The 26,785-nt window shown below is 38.2% G+C and overlaps 1 protein-coding gene across 2 annotated transcripts; it reads right to left on the bottom strand.

Moving 5' to 3' along the window:
- Positions 1-292: 292 nt before the first annotated feature.
- LOC139466925 (probable G-protein coupled receptor 139) lies at positions 293-26,057 on the bottom strand. Of its 2 annotated transcripts, none has more exons than XM_071248658.1 (2): positions 25,997-26,057; positions 293-4,293 (listed from the first exon to the last, which is right to left on the bottom strand). In XM_071248658.1, exon 2 carries the CDS (start codon positions 4,287-4,289, stop codon positions 3,153-3,155), a length of 1,137 nt encoding a protein of 378 aa, XP_071104759.1. In that variant the 5' UTR covers positions 4,290-4,293; positions 25,997-26,057; the 3' UTR covers positions 293-3,152. The 2 variants fall into 2 exon arrangements, with proteins under 2 accessions (XP_071104759.1, XP_071104752.1); XM_071248651.1 differs by lacking the exon at positions 25,997-26,057 and adding an exon at positions 19,205-19,286.
- Positions 26,058-26,785: the final 728 nt, after the last annotated feature.

Raw genomic sequence — 26,785 nt, 5'->3', positions numbered from 1 at the left:
ATAGTTGTATAGTACCTTTTCCTTGTTTCCTTGGCAACACTACACAATTCTGAAAATTCGTTATTTCACACACACACACACACACACACACACACACACACACACACACACAAATAATGCAAACAATTGCAGTCGACGGCCATACACTGACAAGGCAAACGCTAAATGAGTTAACAATACTTTAATTTCATGAGCTGATCATAATAATTAGCATAAATAAGAATGAACAGACAGTTTAACAAATATATATATTATATATATGTGTATACTATATAACAGTAAATGATGATAACATGATGTTTTAAACATGCACTTTTCATGCTTAATCTGATTATCCTAAATACAACAAATCAAAATAATGAATAAACGACTTGTATATATGACGGCATATGCACCACAGTGGTTTCACTACTGACCAGATCAGATAACCATTGCAACTGATTGCAACAAAGTGAAACGGAAACGTTCAACCGGACACATACTAATCATGTTATACAATTGCAGCGGATAGATAAGTCATATTCGCAATTCGATCTCAAACAGTACTACGATCTTCAATATGATGGACGAAATCCACAATTAGGGCTGTGCTGTCTCATTTACCAGCCCCCATCGAGAATAACGTTCATCACAAATGTCACAAATTGTTATTGTTTAAAACATCATTAGGATTGCACTGACCTTTTGTCATGCATATATGAGACAAGATATTCTCACCAGTATGTGAATAAAAGTCACTAACTTTTTTCAATAATCATAACTTATTTCCACTGTTACTAAGATTCCGACCATATCTTTATCATGTGTTTATGAATCACTATGAAATAGTGATGATACCAGATGTTAGCGAAAAGATGAGCGTACCCAGCCACAGAGGGAGCACCCGTCACAAACACATGCCAAGGCAAGTCAATCGTTCACCTATAAAACACCGGAAAACATGGTACAAGTCAAAATAGGGAACCGCATCAGGCATTTTTGTAACTGATGCGCCTCATTTTGAAATGTTTTGCACATGTCTACCATAAAACCCTTTTCTAAGGCCTTGTATATTAGAACACTGATCAAACAACTTTTGGGCAAGGGTTGTAGAATGCTCTTTGAAATCTTTGTAGAAGTAGTATGCGAGAGGTACCTTTCCTTGTATAATATTTTCGGGGAAACCTTCCCTCCATTAAATAAATAGTGTTAATAAACTCTTAGATATGTCTCATCCCATAACATACCATACCTACCACGGATATCTTTAACATAATGCAAAGTGCGAGCTCACAACGGTCTTAAATGACATATACAGGTACATGTAGGCAACATATACAAGAATAAGTATATCTCAACAACCAGCTTACATTGTAGGTATTCATACTGAGCGAATTCTATGACAATATACTTCGTATCTTTCACATTAACTAGACAAATCCTGAAATTATGCTAATGTATTACTATCTACATTTACGTCAATGAACAATATAAGTGCCTGCGGAAAATCTACCAATTTCTAGCAACGGACAGGAAGGATTTTCATGACTTTGATGTCAATTGCAATTCTGTTTGATGCTAATCAAAATATACAATGGGGTTTCCCATATCAAACTTAGCACCTTACATGGGTATTCATATATTGTTAGCTTGTAATACATAGCTTACGGTCTCATATTCACTGTAACACGTGGGAAGACTCATAATTTCAACAGATTGTCTTGGGCAATACACATTGAAACCCTTGCAAAGTGTTTATAAAACAAAGTCTCAGAGCAAATAATTGATAATTAAACAAAAGCGGAACGTCGATAATCCAAAAGATCCAAAGTCTTTATATTTTGACACTTCGGATTAATGTTCATGTCATGGTTCTCTTGTGAATTGTAACGCCGCAGTAGTTTGGTCCGCGCTAACCCGGTTCCACTGTTTATTTGAGAGTCATCGAGATCTAGATGTATGAGTGTTATCGTGATACAATACTAGTATACAATTAGATGAGTGACTGAGGCGGGTCTGATATCCTGGCAGAGTCCTGTAATGCCTACAGTGTTAAATAGACAACTTAATGCACCATTGATGTCTCTTGTGTGTACCTTCGACTTCTGTAGTACGGGTAGGATTCAACAATCCTACAATTTGTAATAATACAAACACTCGCTCTGGTTCAACCCAGCACCATATCCTGAAGCTTTACTTCAAGTCTTACTATTCAACGATATATGGCAAAACACCGTGAAATATTCAAACCAACAACAAAAAATTCCCACTTGAATTATGTTGAAACAGCTATGTTGAAAAAATGTCTACTTTCTCAAGATCATGGATTTGGTATATGCAATGACGTTCCGAAGTTCCATTTCCAGTTCTCATGTTTGGTCTGTCGGAGCGTGTGATGATATTGTCTTAAATTCAGTTTATCTGTCGAAAGCGATGTAGGCGACATTTTAGCGATATATCGTTTCTGGCTCACAGTATACGCATCCATATTTTAACACTATATATGATAAAGTAAATATCAGTGAGCTTTACGTCGTTGTACAACAAATTCCTTCTCCGAACAAAATTCTTTACATGAAAACTATGAACAACGCACACCATGAAAGTATGTCTTTAACATATAGATATATCGACATAGTGTTAATACGAATCATTATATATTTAGCTGAGAGCATCACATTCATTTGTGTACGTGCATCCTTGAATAAATCGACACCAGTAGCAATTGACATGCAATAACACTTCATGACTCTATACATGGTGTCTGCTCGTATGAATGGTTAATTCATGGTATTCGGGTTGTAATCCCCAATCCATGAGTCCACTCTCAGCACCGTGTGTTAATTATAGAATATATCTATTCACAGCACGTCTGAGATGTAGAATCATCAAGTGATGCTCCCAATGAACGACAGTCTAGTTGAACGTACCATCTAAAGATCAACACAGCGGGTGATGTACATTTATTATGCAATCACGGGGAGAAGCATCTGCATGTTTCCCTACATGCTGTCTTGACTACGCAGATCCCAAGGTTGTCAGAAGACGTCATTGACATACCGCCAAGCACTTTATATCAGTACATAGACATCCAATAATGGCTTTCGTATGCCGTGTCACGTTACAATTCCGCTATCGAATGCACAAAGCTGAACCCCGACTCAACCAAAGCTTCAGACACTTGTAATAGACGTGTGGCCATTGGTAACATGGTCTATTTTAGCAACAGCCATGTATTGCTTGTATGCAGGTGGTGGTACTTCCTCGGACCTAACACACTTTTCCAGACCGAATAATGCACAGACTTGATCACGGAAGTGTTTCCCCGTTATGCAGTAGATGAAAAAATAACACGCCGAGTTTGACAGTGTGATTTCTTCGATTGCTTTTCTGATCGTAATATAGATGAAATAACTTCTCCATTCTGGGTCCGCTCGGATCTCTTCAGCCGTCATCCTATCATTAGCCATGAACAGATTCTGCAGGGAGTACACAAGCGTAGCTGGCAACCACGTGCAAATTAGGTAAAATGAAACAGTTAGAAGGGTAACGGTTGAAGCTGTTGGACTTCCACTTCCGGGTTGCTGGTAGGCAGGACCCCTTTTTGTCAGTGATTTAATCTCATTGATAACAAATATGTTGAACACAAGAGCGGCAAGTGGTACAATGGCAAATATCAACAGTTCAGAAATCCATGTCCACACATTGATAATACTAGTTTGACCTCCAAGTCTAGCTTCAACTCTATGATCACAATCCCCAAGACTTGGATTGTACGTCCAGAAGTATCCCTGAATCACTGAGAGGAGCATTGAAGATATGTAAAGAATCACCACCGCTATTATAGCTCTACGAACTGTGCAGAATTTCTCTTTACTGAAGGGATGGCATACTGCGATATATCTCTCGACTGTGAAACTCAACACCAACAATGGAGCCATGTACTGTGGTATATAGTATATAACGTTAAAGATTTCACACGATATGGGGCCATTGTAAGTCTTTATACCCCAGGCATAGTTGAGCTCAACAAAAATATGTAGAATGAGGAACACAAAATGAGAGATGGACAAAGTTCCCAGATAGATTGCTGAAGAGTTGTTTCTTCGTGTCTTCTTGTTGAGCCAAATGTAAGCAGAAAGTGGATTGCAGAAGACGCCAATGATGTAAAAGATAGGGGAAATACTGCGGTCGATCATCACCGAGGCCGGCGCAAACTCCTCATGAAATGTCATCATATTATAAGAGAAGAAGATGCTCTCAGTCATGTTGTTCCCCGCTGTCGGGACATCGGAGCCGTTGGACGTCATTGTTCTGCAAAAATAATAGAAATATTATCTATCACAGTGAAAAAAAGGATTCGATTTACACTGGTCTGTTCTTCGTGTCAACATTGTTTGTTAGACCTCGTTCTTATCAGTATTGTCATAAACTGCTCAATAGTTATAAATGCTCAAAAGAACATTTTAAAGAATTTGAAAGTGCTGATAGTCCCGGGACACGTGTTTGCAGATAGTTATTGCTACGTCATATTCATAGTTGTATGAGTATCTGCATGAATAAATGCACTCATACATGTTCTACCATGGCGATAGAGGGACTCTACATGTATGTCAATACCTCCATCACATTGTATTAATCAATAAGTGTGACTATTAGTAGAAATCAAGGGATAAAGAATTTTACTGAAACTCTGAAGACGCGAGACGATTGCATCAGAGACAATGCCACACGTTTTTGAAACTTTGCAAATCTTTTTTTGAATATTACTCTTTAATATTGATCAGGTGATTATATATGTCCCTCCTCATAATTTAACGTACCACACAATATACTTTGATGTGTTATCTATTTGAAATCGTGCTAGTGTAAGATTTCCATTATTTAAATTTTTATAAGACCCTTTTCTTCTCCATAATTATTTTATGAATAACATTCATCTCCAGACGCATTCACTGCCATCATTTATTCAATTTTGTGCAGACACAAAGCCCTCTCGACTTGAACAGAAATGCAAGTACCGTCACAGAGCTATCAAAGAAGCATTGATCGAAGTACAAAGGAAGCCACGAAACAGCTTGTGTAAGAGGAAACAATATCAATATGATATCCTTCAGTCTTGCTGCATTGCACATTAATCTGACATCTATCAACGTTTCGGTCTCTGTGCTAATATTTCCTTCAGCATTTTGTCTTTGTGCTCTTGAACGTGTTGATTCATCTCCGGGGATGAATCTTCTTGTGGCCCGTGGCAATGGTATTTCAAATACCTTCGTGCATCCCCTTGCCACAGTTGTTGTTTGCAATGTCAGCATCTGTCCAGTGACATTGCTTTCAGAGGGTTCGGAATAGTCTCAATGGCTTAGCACTTACGATAGATCTGGTTCCAGACGATATTTAACGCAGGCATTGAGTGATAACGGTGTAAATATTATAAATAGCCACATTGCAGACAAGGCCATTTTCAACTTTAAGGACACACTAAATTATTCAGTTTAGATTACATTATGTATATGTATGAATAGTTTTTTAATCATAGTTAATATGATGTTCCCGGTTTACCCGTACTTACGAAAATGATCCGGACAACGATAAATACAACATGTAGAAATGATTTCCAAAAGGTCCATCAGATGACAATTTACTGACACATATTTCTACCCAGCTGTTTGGAATGAATTATTGTTTCGATTCCTCAGAAACAAATTGATTAATGAAATTAAAGTAACAATAGTTTCGCTTTACTACGTCACATCATTCAGAACTTTAACGACCGGCTCAGATGTTTGAGAACGATTTCATCGATGCTGTCAAAGGTAATGAACTGAGTCTATATCGACATGTTTTGTTGCATGTCACTGTGAGATTCTGCACCCAAGATGCGTTCCTGACGCTTGAACAACTCCGACGATAGATGATCACTTGACAGAGCTAGTTTTTCCCCTTAAATCACTGAGGCATGTACTCTGTCTTGCGTTCTTTGTTCCCAGTCAAAGGGGAGATGATCGATTTTAATGATGTTTCAGTAAATCAAACAAGACAAATCCACTGTAGAGACGATGGGTCTCTTTGAGATCAAGGCGACGCTGAGCTCTGACATGAAGGCATTGTTTCTCATTGACAAACATGGCAGTGCATCAAACATACAGTGACGGGGCAAACTGAACCTGTATCCCTTTTGCAAGTAATTTCGAATAGTCGATGATCATTATCAGACAGAATGTTGTGTTTTAGACAGATATGGACGTGTACTTTGAAACTTCAGTTCAAGTAAAACGGTAAATAATTTTCAAGTGATTTCGTCTATTTTACTGACAAGAGATTAGAATTATAACTGAGGTTGTGAGTAAATGTACACAGAAAGGACATTTCTTTGAATGGCCCTAGAACCAGTCACAAGTATTCCTTTTTCTTCTTCCATCTTTGTGCCACATAATTCATGTCGGTATCTTACTGAAAGTGTCTATCAGAATGAAAGTGCCACAGGAGATAGTTATGGCAGAATTAATCAATGTCGCCAGTCACATACTACAATCTTTCCTGGTGAAGATTTATGTATTATTCAAGATCATTGTTAAAGATCTGTGATGTGTATATGCTACAAATTATATCGTCCATTGGGCAATGCTTAGGTATGCAGCCATAACAAGTACATTTCACAGTAATTATCATCAATGAAGTGCCATTGTGTCAGTCCTATTTTAATAACAGAAGAGTTTGTTACTCACAAAGCAGGTCAACCGAACTGCAGCACATCTGGTACAAAGGACAAACCCTCGGGGTAATTATCATACTTGCATAAGGCCTTAAAGAGAATTGTGGTTTGTACAAAGGATTAAAATGTACGATTTTGCATCAGTGCAAAAAGTCGGCAATAAACACACCAAATCATTTCCGTAGAATACATCCATAGCTTTAAAATATGAGCAATGTATGCCATTAAACATGCAATAAAAAAGACTTCAAGTATATTATAGTTATAAAACAATAAACAAACCCATTCCTATAGATGGCAAATAACAGATGTAAATTGTCACTGCTAATATGAATTATTGTATTTTGTACATAGAACCAATCTCTGTCAGGGACCAAGGTATCGCAATATTTCACTGTTCTCAACAGGGGAATAAATACTCTCCTAACTACAGTAACTGCATGCTCATTCATTATCTGCAAAAATGACTCACGAATGATCAAATGTATAGTTTAACATTTGATCTTCAGATGCTTGATGTCATAGGAAACGGGAAGAATCCAACAGTCCACATCCTCATCACAAACTGCAGTTTCGGAGCAGGTGAAAAGTACATACGAATATTACATGGTAAAGGTACAAATGTCAGATTAAGGTCAAACAAACAACATGTGTGTTCAACATCACTACGTACTACCCAAATATGAAATTGAACTATCTGCTTTCATAAATCATTAATCAGCAAAATGGGTGATCAGGTTCTATGGCATGGCTAATTGCGCGCTTTGTGCGTTGCTCATTTATATGTATATGTATATGTGTGTATGTATGTGTATATATGTATATACTGTATATCATAACATAACTATGGGCGAGCGCTATATGTTCAATATGATATATCTTAATGCTTCGCCATTTTAATGCCTGTATGGCCGGATATCGCTTACATATTTTCTGCTTTTATGCGTGTACAATGGGATGTACAATGAATCTTGCTGATTGTGACGTAAAACAACAAACAAACACACTTTAATAGGCAAACAATTGGTCTCTCATGATCAAATAGCTGTGGTGCGGCTGGTAATAATAATCTGATAAAACCATTTTGCGCACTGATAGGTGTAATGACTGGCAGTATCATATCCGCAGCCGATTCATCGACCCAACCGTTTTAGAGAGGTGGGTATTTACAGGCGAAAAGTTCAGACTATTTTACGTGGACCTAAATTGCGGGTGAGCTAGCATGACGCACACGTTTAAATAAAAACAAAACTGATATATGATTGATTGTCGACTACAACCTGCACAGAATGAGCAAGTTATGATAACATTGGCAGAAACATTGCCGTGACGAACACATATGTGAGTATGAATCTGTTAGAAAATAGCTCATTTGAATAATAGGTAAATTCACAAATACAGAATACTATCTTCAGTAATCTCTGATAGTTGCAGGAATAAGCTTCAGTTTCAGTTGTACAACACGTCCTCAACACTTTGCACTTTATCAGAGTTAAAACTACTGAAAACAAAAGATCATTAGGAATACTGAACATTATTCCAATATCAATGTGGAAATAGCAGTAGTCATAAAGGACAAGGATGAATTGGATGGATAGATCATACCAAATGTAACATCGCAAGGAATCGTTATTAATAAGACAGGCATTGACACGATGCACGTCACCCTATGGCTGGTACGGGGACACGACTATGCACAACTATATATTGAGCAGGAAACGAGACTTACAGTCCTCTTGGGAGTATACATAACCAAAGATGTATTCGTATCTGTCAACAAGCCCAGACTCGGCGACGAAAGTCCCACATGATGAATCGTGTTACTTGTCAGCGTGACGCCAAAGTCGGATTAGCAGTCTCCGGTACACATACCACAACATGAAGTTTCTCTGAACTGGTTTATTGTGTAAATCGTAAAAAGTGAAATATATCATTTGAATTTCTGTAGCTTGCATGGCGCCTGGAAGTAATATTTAGGTGAACAAACCTCACTGGAAGCAATTCCACTTGCAATGTGTTACGATTGCAGATCAGACTTTTCATATAAAAGCGAAATGAATGTTATCATATTCTTTTTACATTACACTTTTATTTTTCCGAAGTCAATAAAAAAAATCAAATGGTAGTGTTTTACTTAATGTCTTACCACGCAGTCTGGAATTTTCGGCTCAATCGCGGCGTTCTGTAAGTAATCGAGGCCAGTTGACATTATAAGCAACATTCCTTCCTGTCCGCGATACAATGGTTCGCAATCATTCATGTGACCTCGTACAAAAACAGGCGGTGAGAAGAAATGGGGTTTAACGTCAAGTTAACTATTTTGCACTAATATAGCGACGCGCGCGCGTGTGTGTGTGGCTCCTTGTACTAATCCAGACTAATACCGATCATATAGTGTCAGCCCACTGAGATACCATGACGCAGTTTAACATGAACTCCCCACTCAGACCCAGTATACTGACTCCGCGCCGACCAGTCATTGTTTTGCCCATTGATGCCGAGCGCCAAGCTGGGTAAAAACAAGTACTTATGTAAATTACCGTCTTTCGGCAAGACGCTCTGCCAGTAGACCGCAGAGACGGTCTACAAAAAGAGTTCCACGGATGTATTCAAACTCGTTCCCCAAAGGGAAAGATCACTCAAATCTCCTCTCTACTTCTTTGAAGTGTGAGGGTGTTTCTTTTGGTGAGCTGAGGGCCTAAAATACTTCCTAAAGATGCATAGTTTTCTTGAAACGCATCTAGATCTGAGGATGAATAGCGGTATACACATCTATATATAGCGGTATACACATCTATATGCATGCAAACCACACAGGTTAAGTACGCGTGTTCACATGTGCATACACAGGCAAAAGTAATAACAATCGTGTTCCCATTTGTCACTGTGACATTGTTTTAGAAACAAATTTACTGAAAACAGTTTCACTTTGAAGATTTTAAGTTTTATTTGGGCTGAAGATAGATCGGGGCTTTCTAAAGATTCTGAAACTAACAAAATTTAATTTCTGTTCCTGTGTTCTGTTTACAATTTATGATGAGGGCTTAACAGTAGTTTGAACAGAACATAATATTTACGGTGTGACTTTCGTTTGCGCTAATGTGCATTCATTCCGCTGTTTGACATGTACAATGTAAGTGCTTTGTTGTATGCACATATTGAATAAAAATGATAAAAATGCAAAGTTACAAGTACAACTTATTTACTTTGTTCCAGTGAGTGTTAATAACGAGAGGTAACCGACAACAGTTAGAACGAGTTGGTGCGGAAATAGTCTTTTACATCACAAATAGAACTATTATATGTAAGTCATAGAGTGTAGGGCAGAACAATTAACAAGTAAAGATACGTCCTCGTTGGGACCCAGGTTAGAGCAAGTTCACAGCAAGCTACGCTTGTCGTTAAGGACGACATAATGACTTGGTGGTCAGGCTCTGTGAACTTTGTAGATGGTTTGTCACTGTACCCCGACGCAGTGGACCGTTGCTCACAATATCGATCAATGGATAGTCAGTCCAGACTCCATGATGTTCAGGCCGCTGTCATATATCTGGTATATTGTGCGACGTTAAAATACAAACAAACAAAATGAAAATACGTTCTGTTGGGCACTGTAACACAGTCAACCAGTCAAAAATCATTTAAATATCCTGGCCACCCTGTTATATTCAATCGCGTTGGGCATGCTGACTACTATATTCTCGCGATTGAAAGCTTCACTGATCTGCAACAGGTATCGCGTGATGGAGATACGCTCAGCCTTGGAATACGTACATCTTTGGCACAGTGTCATCGATGTAAGGTCTTGGTATTTGTAGAGACATCAAGTAGATACATAGCACAAAGGTTTCATTTCCAAGTCATATGTGCAGGCGTGGATGCATGCATGTATTTAATCTCGTCAATTCAATATAGCGTATTAGGACAAAATAAAGCTCTTTCATCAGTAGACGCAATGTTGTTATTCGGTCTATAGAAAAAAACAAATGACTGACTTATATATATCTTAAGAGCCGAGATCTACGTCAGCACCGTTGTACATAAATCAGTTGAGTCTGTCATCTAAGTTTACGAGACACGTGGGAAATCAACCTTACCTTGGAAACACTGAATCTTGGACACACTGGAGGTCTTTTTTTCATCTATTGTTACGCATCCCTTAACACATATGCCTTAAATATGTATGCATACATGCATACTGATATGACATCTATGTCCAGGAGATCATAAAACCGTCACTTTTCGCAGTATATTACGTACGTGTCGGACACAAATGAGGTATCCTTCAAGAGCAGAGAATTTATCTTTGAATAAACTGGCAGTTATCTACATCAGTCTGTCCGTTATGCACGTTATCCCCAGCTAGAATACGTCAGGAAAGGAGGTTCAAGTTAATCAACGTTTCAGTACAAACACCTTCCGGTAACATGATATGAGCTTGTTTGATATGAAAAATCTTAATTCAACTTCAGGGAAAGAAAAACGTAACATGACATGTAAACCGAACATGTGACCACGTATAATGAGAAGACATGTGTAAATTTTAGATTTTCGCGTGAACGAAGTTCCCAAATGATACCAATTGAGCGGATAATAAACCGGTTGATTCTGTACTTGAATGACATGCTGTGGGATGAAAAGAAAGAGGATTCCTTCGACCAGTATCGATGTACTCCTTACAAAGAAGAATAAAGCTACTTTAACCCAAACCATTCTGTTCAAACCCACAATAATGATCTGAAAAGTCAAAGGCACAATGCAATTACAGTGACAATAACATTTAAGAATACTGTATATATTCCCTGTTTCACAAAAGCCTTGGATAATGAGTCTTCTTCGATGTTAAGAGTTAAAACCGATCTGATTGTGTGCAGGGACTGAGAAGCCGGTGTCCGGAAAGGTCTATTGGGGATAAAAGATTTTTAATTTAGATTGTTACGGCTGGGTTTCCAGAAAGTTATTTTTTATTGAGGACATGCAATTGGAGCTCACGAAAAAATCATCCGATTGTAACTAGGGAAAGGCTACATCGACCAGTACTTTGTAACTCTGATAATATAGCCAGGAACCTCGATACAAGTTTTCAACAAAGCTGCAGCTAAGTGATACACGTTTGAAATAGTAACTTGTCCTTTAGAAAAAAATGTTAATAACTCAATAGAGGGGAGTATGGTAAATTGGTTGACTTGTTTGACATTTTTAAAAGTTTTAACTAATATCATCTTGTAAAACCCCACTATTATGTATCATATCATCTTGTGTATAATATTATCGTTGCTTTTTTGTCTTTTTCATTATTGTGTTACGTCATCTTGTGTATATCATCTTTTATTATGTACTTTAGTGTGAAAGACTGAGTTTTCTGAAGTTGAGAATAATGATAATGTCATTGCAGTGAACATGACAATGATATTTCACTGCAGTAAGCATAGTACTTTGGCGGAACTATTGTCTAACAAGAGTTAGCTCCCCGCACATTGTCTCCCCTTCATCGCAAGTACCTGGCCCGTACACAAACTGTTGACTTCCTTTTAACGTTATTTCCACATTGATAAAGAAAAACTATGACAGATAGTCATTCATGGAGTAAATATAGCTTCAGGCCGTTTGTTAGTTTCTTGAAAATGTTTTGCTGTAAACTGTAAATTTCTCATTTAACTCGTCAATCGAGACTGTTCGTTTCACAAAACGCCATATTTTTTACTTGACCAGCGTGTATTTTTTCGCTTCCAACAGCGGTCTTGTAGATTTATTGAAGTTGATTTTGTATATCATCATATCAAAATGTGTGATAAGGAATTTTATTGACATCAAATATATTTTTGTTCACTTCTGTTATACATATTTCAAGGTTTTGCAAACTCGTAACTATTTTTAAGTCGCAATTACAAGCGGCGATGAAACGTTCCCGCATGTTATTTAGGGAGAATTTAAGTTTCAAGGTTTTTACATTTGTATGTAGAATAATGAAATGTCCGGTAGACAAATACACAAAAAGTATAATATAATGAAGAGGACATTCCATGTATCAAGTGGAATATCATGTTTCATTTCATCTTGTGTAAGATGTTTCAATTGAGAACACCATTTATTTATTAATATTGAATTTACATGTAGATGAGCCAGTTACCTCATTTAAGTCATGTTGCTATCAGGGGAAGAAATAATCACACCAGTTTTATTGTTTAGGATAGACATGACAGTCGTTCTTAGCTGCCTGTCATTGTGATAATTAGAATATGATCCAGGGCTCTGACATGTACCATTTTAGTGTAACACACAAACACGTGGATGGTGCTGACAAACTCAGAAACATAATCACAGCGAACCGGGATTCAAACCCACGATCACATGTTTCAGGCAAGCCTAAGGGACGCAACCATGTACAGCAAATTGCATTGCTCTGGACGACTGGGCCACAGAATATTCATTTAACGTAACCAGTAAGTTAAAGTATGGGCTTCGTTAAAACGTAAAAAAGGTTGTTTTACCCTGCAGTTAGCAATATTCAAGATTCGATCCCCGGTCGCTTTTCTGCCAAAATTCGTTAAAAGGGTGCTTGTTACCCTGCCTGGCGCCTGACATAGAGGGGATAAAACAATGACTGGTACACTTGTCTTAAAGGGGTATCCATGTTAAACTACGACATGGTATCTCAGTGGACTAGCACTATACAAACGGCATAATCCAGACAGGTACTAGCACACACACACACACACACACACACACACACACACACACACACACACACACACACATCGCTATATATATTACAATATGTTTTAATTGACGTTAAACCCCATTTCACGACAACACCTCAACTCATATCGACAGGTAAGGCCACGGTTTGGTTTCAGTGATTCGTGAATTAGTAAGTCACGGTTTACTCGTCTCATCGAACACAGCCGTACCATTGGTATATAATTAAGATGTGTCCAAAGAGATAGGAACAAAGCTGATACATGCATACAGTCCCCGCACTAATACTTGAATACTATTTGCTGCGTTATTTGACGACCACACACTCGGGAAACCTCGAAAGTGCGTGTCTTCTCATAAGAGACACAACAAGCAGCTCTACTGCGCTAACTGCTGTGTGGCAGCTGTTTGCTCTTCTGGTGTCACATTCGACAAGTAATAACATACACATTTCTATCTGTGTGGACACATCTGAGTTCTGTCCTTTGGTACACCTGTGACAAGGGATATCTTAGACATGCTATGTTACAATTACGTTCCATGATACAATGTAGAAGAAATTGAAAACAATAATAAAAAATATTAAGAATTATACATCCAGGTTAGGCTCTATGCATTCGCTGACTGTCTTTCACGATAGACGGTAAAACAAATTCAAGATAATTCTAAAAGTTTCTGCTGATCTCGAGGAAATAAGAAAGGAGCTGAATCGTTTCGCGTTTCTCTCGCTTATGGCATCACTCACCTGCTGCGCAGAAATCACCTTCGTTTATCCTCTGATAAAACCCCTCCACTCACACTAAACTCCACTGCGACTGATTGGGCATGTCAACATGATAGCACTATGCACCTCCTCGGGCTTCTGAAGCAATATACGTACACCTATAGATATATCATTAATATCAGTCAATCACAAACAATCCGAGATCAACAGTGTATGTACGTAGCCCCTCCAACATTGAACAAACGTAGCCATTGAACAAACTAACCACTAATAAATTCCGATCGGTATATTGCTGACATCGTGTTCACCGGTGTTGGAACTTACCCTGTAACGTGTTTCCATTAAGACACAATGGTTTGAACCACAGCTTTCCCATGAGTAGCTGCAGAAATAATGATGAACCAACCTGATTGGTGAATATGACTTTCGCACCAACTGGGGAACCAAGAACCGCTAACGTCATGTCATAAATAACCACAACTCGTTAACTAATTTGACATCTGCGGGAGAGATATGCCCAAGGTCCTTTCACATAAATGCCTTCTGACGACCTCAAAGGCAGACGGAATTTAGCGGAATACCTCCTGCCCAGTCTGTAAGAGGTTGGGCGAGATGGTGCTAAGCTGTATTGATAATATTTGTGTGGATGGCGTAGATGTTCATGCTTTTTTCTGAATCGCCGTTATAACTGAGCTGGGATGCAACAATGCATATGATGAGGGACAGCTGGAAGCAAGCTCTTAATAATGAATGTCGAATGCACAAAAACGTCCCTTTTGAAAAGGTTTCTCTTCCATATAATAGCGTCATTTTGAAAATAGTCTTGTTTTGTGAAAAGAGAAAGCATGCTATGCTAACCGGCACTGCTTGCTATAATTGCTCCTGTTTTACAATATCCAATATTACCAGTAATATTTATTTAAAAAATCATATAAAGAGATGCTGTTGAACATTCTAACTAGGCTTGATTATGTTTTCATTTTTTCAGTAAATATTCTCCAAGGAGTGTCATTACAACTTGTCATCAACCATAATTATTCACCTGTCAACATTAATGTTTTACTATCAGACAGCGTTTTAATCATACTGCAAACAAGGGACATAATTTGCACAATATTGATGCTGTAATGTAATATTTCTCTCGGCTAACAAAATGCAACAATGTTCAGTGATGTATCAGTAAGTGCTTAACAAGTGACACCGCCTCCGTGGTCCAGTGGATAGATCGTCTGTCCCCGGTTTCGTCACATCAACCGAAGTGAATAACAGGAATAAAATAGGTATGTGTTTGTTGCCTGGCACCACACAGCAGTACTCCTGCCAAGCGAAAGAGGTCTATAAACAAACCAGACAATCAAGTGATATGGACCAGAAACGTCACACGATAGCGTATGTTCTCATGTGTTGACACTGAACATGAAAGTTCATTTTGAATTGCGTCAGCTGTGTAGAGAATTAACATATTCTGCTGCCTTTAAGTAAGGGAAATACGTTTAAGAAATATGTTCATTTTGCAACAAGGTGTGTGACAAATGTAATGTAAAATCTGGTTTAGACCGGACTAGTATAAACAACCACACACACACACACACGCGCGCACGAATGCACACACACACACGCACACATGCATGCCTGCACTTAGCTATTTAAGTGCAATCATCTTAAACCCGACGTTAAACCACATGTCGTCTCACCCACCTTAACTAGTTACAATGTTATGGGGTAATCGTCAGAGACTGTTGCATAATTTATTCCACATGTACATATCAGAATAAGGCATTCTTTGTTTGAAGTCATTGCATTTAGATGGAATATTATGTATGTAAACGTCACAGTTTAAGGCACATTCGTTAATACATTTAACAGAGAAAAGTGGAAATGGATGAAAGTGGACAATGCACTTGAACACATGGCATCACAATCCACCCTTGCCATGGTTGCAATGCATTAACTCTGAGACGACGCAAAGTAACATTTATTGCCTTCTCTGTTCAACTAGACAGGGCGACATCCTGGTCATACGATGCATCGAGTCATTATTAACCCAACTACGGTAAGACTCTGTGTTACTATCGTTGCAACATACCGCAATTATGAGATGATAATAGTATTACCAAAACAGAAACATCCACAAGAACTACCTCTTACAACGACGCTGTTGCAGTAGCAAAGGATGAAAACCTAATGGATGGACTCTAATACAGTATGTAATCATGTGTTTCGTTTATTAAATACGTTTAATATTTTAAACAAAGCATCTGACAGTTTTCTTGTGATAGAGAGAATATGAGAGGCCAAATCGGAAGTCGGAAGTTCATCCATTACACCACGCCAACGCCAGAGACTAATCAGCCTGGGCGTACAAGACAAATTTGTGGTGAAAATTACATGAAAGAGTCACTGAAAGCAAGCGTTTGCGGAAAGGGTAAGTATTTGTGTGTTGCCTAACGCTGCACATCAATAACATCTATCAGATGAGCGATGTTCCCAGATTCACCCTCATATGTACCTTGGTGTCACAGCACTCGTGGGTTTCACCGAAATGATAAAGGTATGAGACCTGCATCAGTTTGAGCTTTCCTCTTACATTAAGCTAACAGGCAGGCCTTCTGACAACTAAATTACTGCTAAAAGCGGCGAGAAACCTTCAACTCACAACAATTAACCGTAGCTGTTTCTGTAACAATGCAGGTAATTCATGAATGAAACTTACTTTATCCGCTGTTTAATTAAGCTCTGGGTTCGTATCGCCGAATGAATAAAGCATACACACACAATTAGTTCCATTGTGGTAATGATTGACGTTTCTGGATTTGAAAATGTTCTTTAAGCTCTGTATCGTGACAGTCGGGATGTATAATAATCTTGAGGTATCAAGTTGACGCTGCATGAAGACAGAAATAGCTGACTCATCCAGACTGTCTGGCTATATTGGCGAAACAAGACAAGGACATACAACACGCAGATACTATTGCATGATGCTATTTGAGTTTTAGACTCTCGTTGGGGTGGTTTTACACGAGCTTATGTTTTGTTATCTAATTTGTGGATTCACATATCACAATATGATTGGAATATATTCTCCTGGTCTCTCTCGACGGATAGTTTTTTCATGCGGATAGGTAACATGTCATCATGGTGTATCAGTACACCATCTAATTACCAATACTGACGTATTACTCTAGCATCACAGGTACTGGGCAAAATATCAACATGCATGTAAACAGACACGTGTTCTTCTGCGCGTTACAATAGTAATCCGTCCCTGAAGTAGAATGTCGGTGGTATGGTGGTTATATAAAACTAATTAGAGAGACGAATTGAATGGAAACATTATACAGACCTGATAACTAAAGGTTACACTATTCTCGGAAGGCTTGGCGTCTTCTTCGAAGGATTATTATATGTATATTGAAATACATGTTCTGATATATAACAAAATAGAATAAAGTTAGTCTTCAATAATTTTAAAAGATCAACAAATCGACATAATCGCGACAATTACATTTACGTGTACTTATCAGTCATATGTCAGGAATGCCTTCTATTTCACCGTTCTAATTCATCGAGGAACAAGGCAAACGAATAATGTAGTTCAAAAAGAAAAATTCTTAAAGGTAAATAAATAACTTATAATTACAAAACAATGAAACTTAAAATGTTGAGATACCTACGTACATGTATGCTGCTGCTAGTACAGTTTCATCGCATGCTATATCCTTGGTGATCATGTATAAATTATGTCTTGACTGCAGACTGTTGACTGACAAACGACTCGGGGCTCTAAGTTCTTAATCCTGCGAGAGACGTTACAAGGCGCTAACTTGCGAGGATCACAATTCTGTAAGTAGGCCCTCAGGCTTCACGTTTTCATGTAAGTAAATAGTAAAACCTCTTGTAAACACAATTATACGTGTTTGTCAGAGACAAGTATTCCACAAACTAACGGCCCTAATTCTTATGACCAAGACCTATTGTGTTAACTGCCTGTAACATGGTAGAATCTCTGCGGACAGCCCTCAACAACGTCAAGAACATACCGGATTTATTAGCTTGACTAATTCGCGCAAAACACACAATGAACTGTAACGATTTAACGGATTTAGGTGGTGTTCAGGTGCGTGAAAACGGTCAAGACCATGCAGCATTTTCATTTCTATTGCACATGAAAGTGATGTGTACATATTATATTAGACAACTACACTGATGTTTCTCATATAGAGTTAATCGTTGACTATTTGACATTCCTTAATGGATGCAACCTCAAGAAAGTAAGGACTTGTGCGTATTCAACGGGCAAGCTTTGCAACATAACAGCATGAAATGTCTCGGTGTTATATTGTTATTGTGTTTGTACGTTAGAACAAACACATTGTGATGACATATATTGTACATAGATTATGAGTAATTTGATTTCGCCCACTGTAATAATATTAATGCGTTGCAATTTAGTGCTGTTTGGGGATATCGCCATACTGTTTACTTTAACGTTATCTGCAATTCCTGTCACATATGACGCAAAGAATCTAAACAAGATATTGTGCAGGAGTACTTATTCTTTGATAACGTATTACTAAGTGACAGACATCAGCACAAGCAGTAGTCTGCAGGGATATTTATTTTTGTATATTGCATTATTGAGTGGCATATTTAATTACCTCAGTGTACAGAAACGTATTTGTCGTAATGTCAGAATGTATTGACATTTATCATATATAAAAAAGACCCAATGATGCTAATCAATGCTTATAGAATAATGTGTTTTCCAGAAGCATTCAGTTTGGCTAATGTGACTTTGATTTATCTGCATGAAACATATAACTCTGTCAGTCGGTAACACCAAATCACAACGCATAATATGGTAGGAAGGTGGCAGATGGTCCTTAACTATAAAAGGCAGTATTTGATAGACCATGAATGAATCCGAGCAATTTCAATTATGTCAAATTCTTAAGCATATGTTCGTTTGCAGATTACTCCACGTTTCCAAATAAATCTAACATGTAATTTCAGAATATATGTTTCCAGTGTCATAGCTTTATAAATTATAGATATCATGTTACATTTTACATTCGTGTACTACATACCATTTAGCTAAAGCGAATCTTCCTCACATTTCCTGATAGTACATCCATGACAGAGTATTGTAATTTCACTGTCGATTCTCCTATGGTGTAGTTTAAAGACGCAGAAACCTCATAAACATAACTGTAGTTCTCTGATGAGGCCAGGCATTATTGTAACAGAGCAACAGCTTGAAGCATAGACAGTTATTGTGATTGGCCCAACCAGCTCAGTCCAATGTCGTATGTTGGTCACGAATAACAACAATATTGACTAGCCACATTCACTATGCACAGCCATAACAATACTGTGTACTCTACTGTAGGCACTTTGGAGTGAGGCGTTATTGCGAAGAATATCCTCCCGTAATATTGTATAAGTAATTGATAAAGAGTAGAGCCAATAATACATTTCAATTAAATACCTACGGCGCAAATACGAGATAAACATTCTTTGTAAGAACAAATATCACAGTGAAGAAAAATATCATCGACGTGAGAATGTGGTTCACTGTGAATCAGAACTTTAAATTATTCACAGTTACATGAAACCTAAATATTGTTTCTGAAATTAATTACATGATTGAATACAAAATAATGACTAAACGTTTTACGAGAACAAACCAAACATAATATATTAATAAACCATAACGTTCATATATTGAATACGTCTTGCCATGTCCCATCTCTGAAGGGAATATAGTGGTATATCAATCTATAAATACATCAAACCACACAGATATTACATGTACCTACATGCTGATTCATCATATTTCGGTGGTCTAAAGCGATGCAATGCGCCGTGCAGAGTTGCGTCCCTTTGGCATGTCAAAACCCTGTATCACTTCCTTCTCTATCATGCTGACATGCAGTGATGTAATTGAGGTACTGTTCAAAATGGCATTAAACACTCTCATTCGTCGATCATCTAGTGATTTTAAATTCATATAACCGAAGGCTCCTCGTTTTTGCTTTAAAGATTTAAAATGTAACGGTGTTGGACCCACGATAGGCCTCTGGGGGGTCTAAATTTATTTATCTAATCATTTCCAAATTTTATTGAATTAAAGTTTGATTAAACCTTTGCAATTGTCGACGTGTTACCGATGAAGGGATACTAACTTCAGCGTTCAATGATGATTACGTGCACAACTATCGACGATTGGCAAACGATGAAGGGATACTAACTTCAGCGTTCAGTGATGAGTACGTGCACAACTATCGACGATGGGCTAAACAGATCACACTTGCTTTAAAAGTATCTCTTATTTCATTAAATGTCTATACGTTTGGTGTAGAGATATATTACACATCACCGTCCCCGTAACAAGATACACGGAATACGAGTCAAACCTGAAAGTAAACTGATGTTTTAATGTTGAGAGTCAATGCTCCCCGATCCATTTGGGTTTGACAATGTAATTAGGCAATTATTTATCTTGAGGTATGGTAAATCATATGACGGTGGGCATGTTTGGTTGTAGTTCCAATCGTTGTATGTTATTAAATGTATCCCGAAGGAGACATAAAGCAGGTGGAGTTAAAGGTACACGTCGGCGTTAATAACAACGATTGATTAATGCTTACATCGGGTTACTTTGTTTTATGGCTGCTACAAACGCAGATGATTGTTTTGCAAGTAACTATAACATCAGAACATATGATAATGGCTCTTATAAGTTAATTATTGTTGTACCACGCTTTTCACAGCAGTTGTAAATTATATTTAACATGCGGTTTGCACATTATATCGTCATCAATTAGCTATATGTGTAGCACAAAGTCTGTTCACACGACCTTTGTTTAGTTTTACAGAACAGCATTGGCGAAAAAGGTAATTGCAACTTTTCACTTTATACATCTTACGGGTACCGACGAGGAATGATCGCTGCAATCAGCAATATTCCAGCTATATGATGGCGGTGTGTAAATAATCGAGTCCAGACAAGACAGTCCAATGATTGACATTATATCCCATGATTGTTCGAGGAAATGCTGGACAAAAAATTAGGTTTTAGTCACATATTGTTGCATGATGTTATTTTATAAAAGTCTAGGACCATATGAATGCACAATTCAGGATCATAGTTTAAAGTAAACACATTTTTGGCAGCTGTAGTTGAAGAGATATAAAGTCTTCACTTTTAACTTGTTTGCCCAGTGTATGTTGATGTACATAAAGGCAGCAGTTTCTCAAAGCATACACTTTCCTTGATCACCATATTCTTTATTTGAACTCACAAACGACAACTGATAGAGACTAAGTGAGTTATATTGCAGCTTTCCTCGATAGTCCAGTTGTGTCGCTGCGTGTCAGCTTAATGTGAGAGGAAGCCCGACGTGATGCAGGTCTTAGACGTTTACCACTTTGCTGAAACCCAAGAGCAAGGGTAGGGTGCTGACATACCTAGAAACATAATCGTGACGAACCAAGATTCGAACCCACAATCATAGGTTTCTAGCGTGCCCACGGGGCACAGCGAATTTCAGCGCCATAAACGATATGTATGCCCGTGCCCCCACAACTGACAGTAGTGTAATTACACGATATCTATCCATATACATTTTCCATGCCATCAATTTAAGAATATTGATGCAGTCTTGATGTCGTGTCTACCTTGAAGAACCCCAGTCATTTACATAAACCTGTATTTTAACAACCGTATCAAATAAAATTTAATTGTCATGTCACACACTAATTAAATACTTTTCTTCCCTCACTAGTGATCATATTATAGATATATTGACTCCTTCTGTCATGAATACTTGGAGGCTGATCCATTGGCGTTTTCACAAAGAAAGAGATAACAGGTATACTTATTTATATGGCTTTGGCATAAATTAAATAAATTTGCGTGATTCAGTGATCATGGTATTTTATGATAATACAACATTAGGATTCAAACTCAAAAGAAGACCGCATCCGTGGTCTAGTGGTAGAGCGTCCGTCCGAAGAGCGATCCCGTCGCGTCATACCAAAAGACGTTACAAGATGGTACTTGATGTTACCCTGCCTGGTGCTCGGCAGTAGGGGCTAAAACAAGGACTGGTCAGTTCGGAGTCAATATACTGTGTCTGAATTGGGTATTATGTTAAAATGAGGCATGGTATCTCAGGTTACACACACACACACACACACACACACACACACACACACACACACACACACACACACACACACACACACACACACACTTCAAGTTGCATGAACGTCGCTATATAAGTGCAATGATCTTTGACGAGACGTTAAGCCCCATTTCACTTGACCTCACCTTGAAAACAGTGAAACGTGAAATCGTGTTAAACAGCAATGGTGGAAGAACTATACATTGTGCAAACTGATCTTTACGGATTAATTTAAGTTTAGTTTCGTCCATGGTTTAGCAGGTGGCAGGATAAAGCCAATTAAATCAATATGGTTTGCTGAACATGTTACTCGATAGGCGAGAATACTTAGATATTGAATAAAATATTATCATATGAAGCTTGCGTCGAAAGTCCCTTTGATTGATTCTTTGAACCGCTCATTTTGTCACCAGTGATAATTTTAGTTCCGCATGCATCAGCCTAGTCAAGTCACTCCAACTGTGATAATGTGCATATTACTTGCTAATGTAGTGTGTGAAACGTATACGTCCCCAGGGAGAGTCTGGCCACAGCTAAATCAATATCGTTGACAGTGTTTGTGTAGCGCCGTGGAGGATTAAGAGGGCTACACATTGCAACCTAATATGATTTCAATTCATGCACAGACTGTTGGTTCAACAAGTGAAAATAACAACAAATATTCGTTAACTTCATGCTATTGTCAATTAAATGTTGGCATGCAGTTGTTACCGGAGAAAAAGAAACAAAACTAAACTTAACTTAATGTGAATCATCGAGATGTGCACTCTGTTTTTATTGATATTTATGTACTGAAGTTGAGAGGCATGCACTGTTATACCAGTTATAATATGTCTAAATCATACAGAGTGGTACACCTGTCACAGGCAATCAAGTGGTTTACAATGTCCATTTTTTAATGAAACGAGTCAACGGCGGCCATATTAGTGGCTTAATAGTCTGTCAGTGATGTTGATATTTATAACAATAATTTCTATTACGTCAAAGATCTGTGGTGAAAATCTGGGCTGTTTACTCATTGCCCGAAAGATGCTATCACAGAAACTGACATCACTTTTGACGACTGTATATTTTAATGTGATCTAAACTGTTCCGAGAAATGCCTGATGTTCCTGTTGCAGGTTCGACGTACGTCGTGTGATGATTTCAACATTCCCCCAAACGCGTTTTCCTACCAGGACACTGCGCAGGTGGAAAATCAACATTTTTAGCTGAGACCTCACCTCATCAGTGTGTCGGCTAGCGATAGCAAATGCACCAAAAAGATGCAGCTTAGCTATCTCAACACTTTTCAGGAGAGAGTCCACCACACGCGATGCTGATCCTATCATATCACCAGTAATCTCCCATCCACCCCCTGTCACCAGCAGATACTGGGAACACCAGACAATCTTTGGGAAGCTGGTTTAGGAGAACGGAGAGCCAGAGACAGAGTGCATCGCTCACAACCACGGTTGATAAATGAGGACTAACCTTTGCGTCAGACTGGTCCTAATGTGATAAAGTCAAATAAAGAGATCAGACGCTAGATAATTCTTTGACGCTCTGGTGCTTTTTTTCTGAGTGACATTTGTCTTTTTAAGATCATAACATTTAACGGTGACGCTCAGACGATTGTCTTAAACGATTTGTAGACTTGTAAAATGCTGCTTCAGAGGGGTTGGTTTTGGTGTGTGTGTGTGTGTGTGTGTGTGTGTCGTTGGTGGTGTTTGCGTGTATGTTTGAGCATGTGTGTGAATGCGTGTGTAGTGTTGGTAGTAGGTGTGTTGTGAGTGTTGTTGGTGTGTGTGTGAGGACGTGTGTATGATTGATTGGTGGTTCGTTGTTTAACGCCGCACTCAGCAGTATTCCAGCTATATGACGGCGGTCTGTAAATAATCGAGTCTGGACCAGACAATCCAGTGATTAATATCATGAGCATCGATCCACACAATTGGGATCGATGACTTGCTTTAACCAAGTCAGCGAGCCTGACCAACTGATCCAGTTAGTCGCTGTGTGTATGAGTGTGTGTGAAGGGTGAGTCACAGCTGATTAACGTAAGCCTGCTTTCCTATACCCATTGTACTTACCTAACACCGCCTGATCACTGCTTGGACTGAACTCACCATTACTTCCGGTTGTCAAACACTTATTCCTCATGGGTTAAAACTTGCGTTTTATATGAAGTTGAGGTAAATAACTTGATCTCTTACAGTAGGACAACAATGTTGGAATTAGGTGCAGTGTTTCAGCAATCAAGCCCCTTATGGATACTGTTTGAATGAATCGCTCCCTATTTTTCGTATAAGGCAAATGATTTGCAGTCTCACTTCTCTGCAGCAACACTGTTACATCGGGAAAACCCTGTCTAAACTTATTTTGGGGGAACGTTTGTTTGTTTGTTTGTTGTTTAACGCCGCACTCGACATTATTCCAGCCTCATGACGGCGGTCTGTAAATAATCGAGGCTGGACCAGACGATCCAGTGATTGATATCATGAATATCAATCTACGAAAATGGGATATGAAGATACGAAGAGCTTGACCAGCCGATCCCGTTAGTCGCCTCTTACGACAAGCATAGATTTGCACAAATTTGTCCGATCGTGATACCATGTTCATCGGTTTTACTTTTCGATATCACTATCTATTATATGCTAATACAATTTGCACATCATCGTATCCCAATTTCGTAGATCGAAACTCTTGATATCAATCACTGTGGTTCTAAAAGTCGTTACAACCTAAAGCCCAAATTACAGTTCTACCAGCTGAACAGAGTGTACTCAAAGGTTTCCACAATAGCAAATTCAGAAGCTGTTAGCCTGTCATTATTTTCTTGCAAAAGTGTAAATTATATCAAATATATTCAGACACAGAACAGTCAGAAATAACGCTTGAAAACGATGTCATACAGAAGGAGCTAGCAAGCTACTACTTTACGTCCAAGTACACATCAAATATGTGATGGGTATAAGAATCACCTTACTAAGTTTTGGTCAAGATGTCATCACCTCTTTACACAGCAGTGAACTTTGCAAGAGATATAAAACAATATCAGATCATCTTTACTTGTATTTGTAACGAACGCCTACTGTCGACATAACTTTTAATATTCTTTAAATTTATTCTGAACAGACACTGACAACAGTGATATGACCGAATTGTTGAAACGGCGTTCAATAACACATTTTCCCTGTTTGTTAACTTCTTTGATAAATGGTAATCTATAACCTTCAAATACGTTTTTTTGCATGTGTATCACTTACGCATAAAGCATTGTTATTATTCTTGTTTAAAACGTGAAGGTAACGTAGTATTTGGCAATGACTAGGGGAGTATTGAGAAAAATGATTATTACTACATTAAGGTTTTACTATTTTAGGCCATTGAGTTCAAAACATATACATCCGTATACCGATCGTATACTTGCAGCCTTTATGTGACAACTGCGCATACTTTGGAGGAAAACATACAAAGACATAATATAAAGTTAACCTTTAAGTAAAATACACAAATAACTTTTTTACATTACAGTACGATGTCATAACTTGGTGTGAAGAGACAACTACATACACTGAAACGGCACGCTCTTATTTCTAACATACACAAGTATATCAATTCTATCAAATACATCCATGTATATGCATAACAATCATTATTTAACACACAATAGTAACCAGATATATACGAGATATTCCAACTTACCTCAAGCGGAAATGAGTAGATGTATGCTTCAATTGGCTACATATCCTACGGACAGACTTGAATAATCATCAACCATCTGGAAATTAACGGAAAGCAATAAGTTTGAAAATATCACACTGTCATCTTGTTTCACAAATCAGATTTGTAATAAAGGCTCTCTATTCAGTCCAGCAACAATAGCAGAAATCACGAAGTCTGACAAAGAACCAGCAACTGTCTTGGCACGTCCTTCGAGCACTTGTTGTATTAAGTTCTTGTGGTGTCCTTTGTGGATTTTCACGAGGTAAACGACCACTTGGCGAAAGTCCAACGAACGTCACGCGCACACAGCATCACCCCAGCGTAAATGATCAGGAATGTTCCTAAATTATACCATCCTATAAGGTGGAGTAGCCACTGGACAAGGAGTATATGATTTCACTGACAAGTTCATTCTAAAACACAGCGGGTAGAGATCTGGACAATGTCCAGCTGTGATCATTGATTGAGACACGTGCAATTGTCTGATCGCCGCCATAATAGACGGGTGAATATGTGGGCTATGGGTTGAATAGCTTCACTGCAAAGTTCACGTTCATAGTTAATGCGTTCATGTGTAGATAAATAAAATAGCATGCCGTGGTTCTCACTTGTTGCTAATTTCAATCAACAACCACTTGAAGGATGTGATAATAATTCTACGCTCGCCTGACGCTACAGCTAGATTATATGCGCTATACATGCCTCAGAATGTTACTGGGTATAAATGGAAATAAAGGATTACATATTCCTGTCACTATGATGTAAAAA

Source organism: Haliotis cracherodii, unplaced genomic scaffold (assembly GCF_022045235.1).
Source record: "Haliotis cracherodii isolate W230 unplaced genomic scaffold, xgHalCrac1.p SCAF_1, whole genome shotgun sequence".
NCBI lineage: Eukaryota > Metazoa > Mollusca > Gastropoda > Lepetellida > Haliotidae > Haliotis > Haliotis cracherodii.
Note: the sequence above shows the minus strand (reverse complement) of the source record. Positions and strands in the feature narration are given on the sequence as shown.

Coding starts and splice junctions, on each gene's coding strand:
- LOC139466925 (XM_071248658.1), bottom strand. CDS start 4,289: ATGACGTCCAACGGCTCCGATGTCCCGACAGCGGGGAACAACATGACT.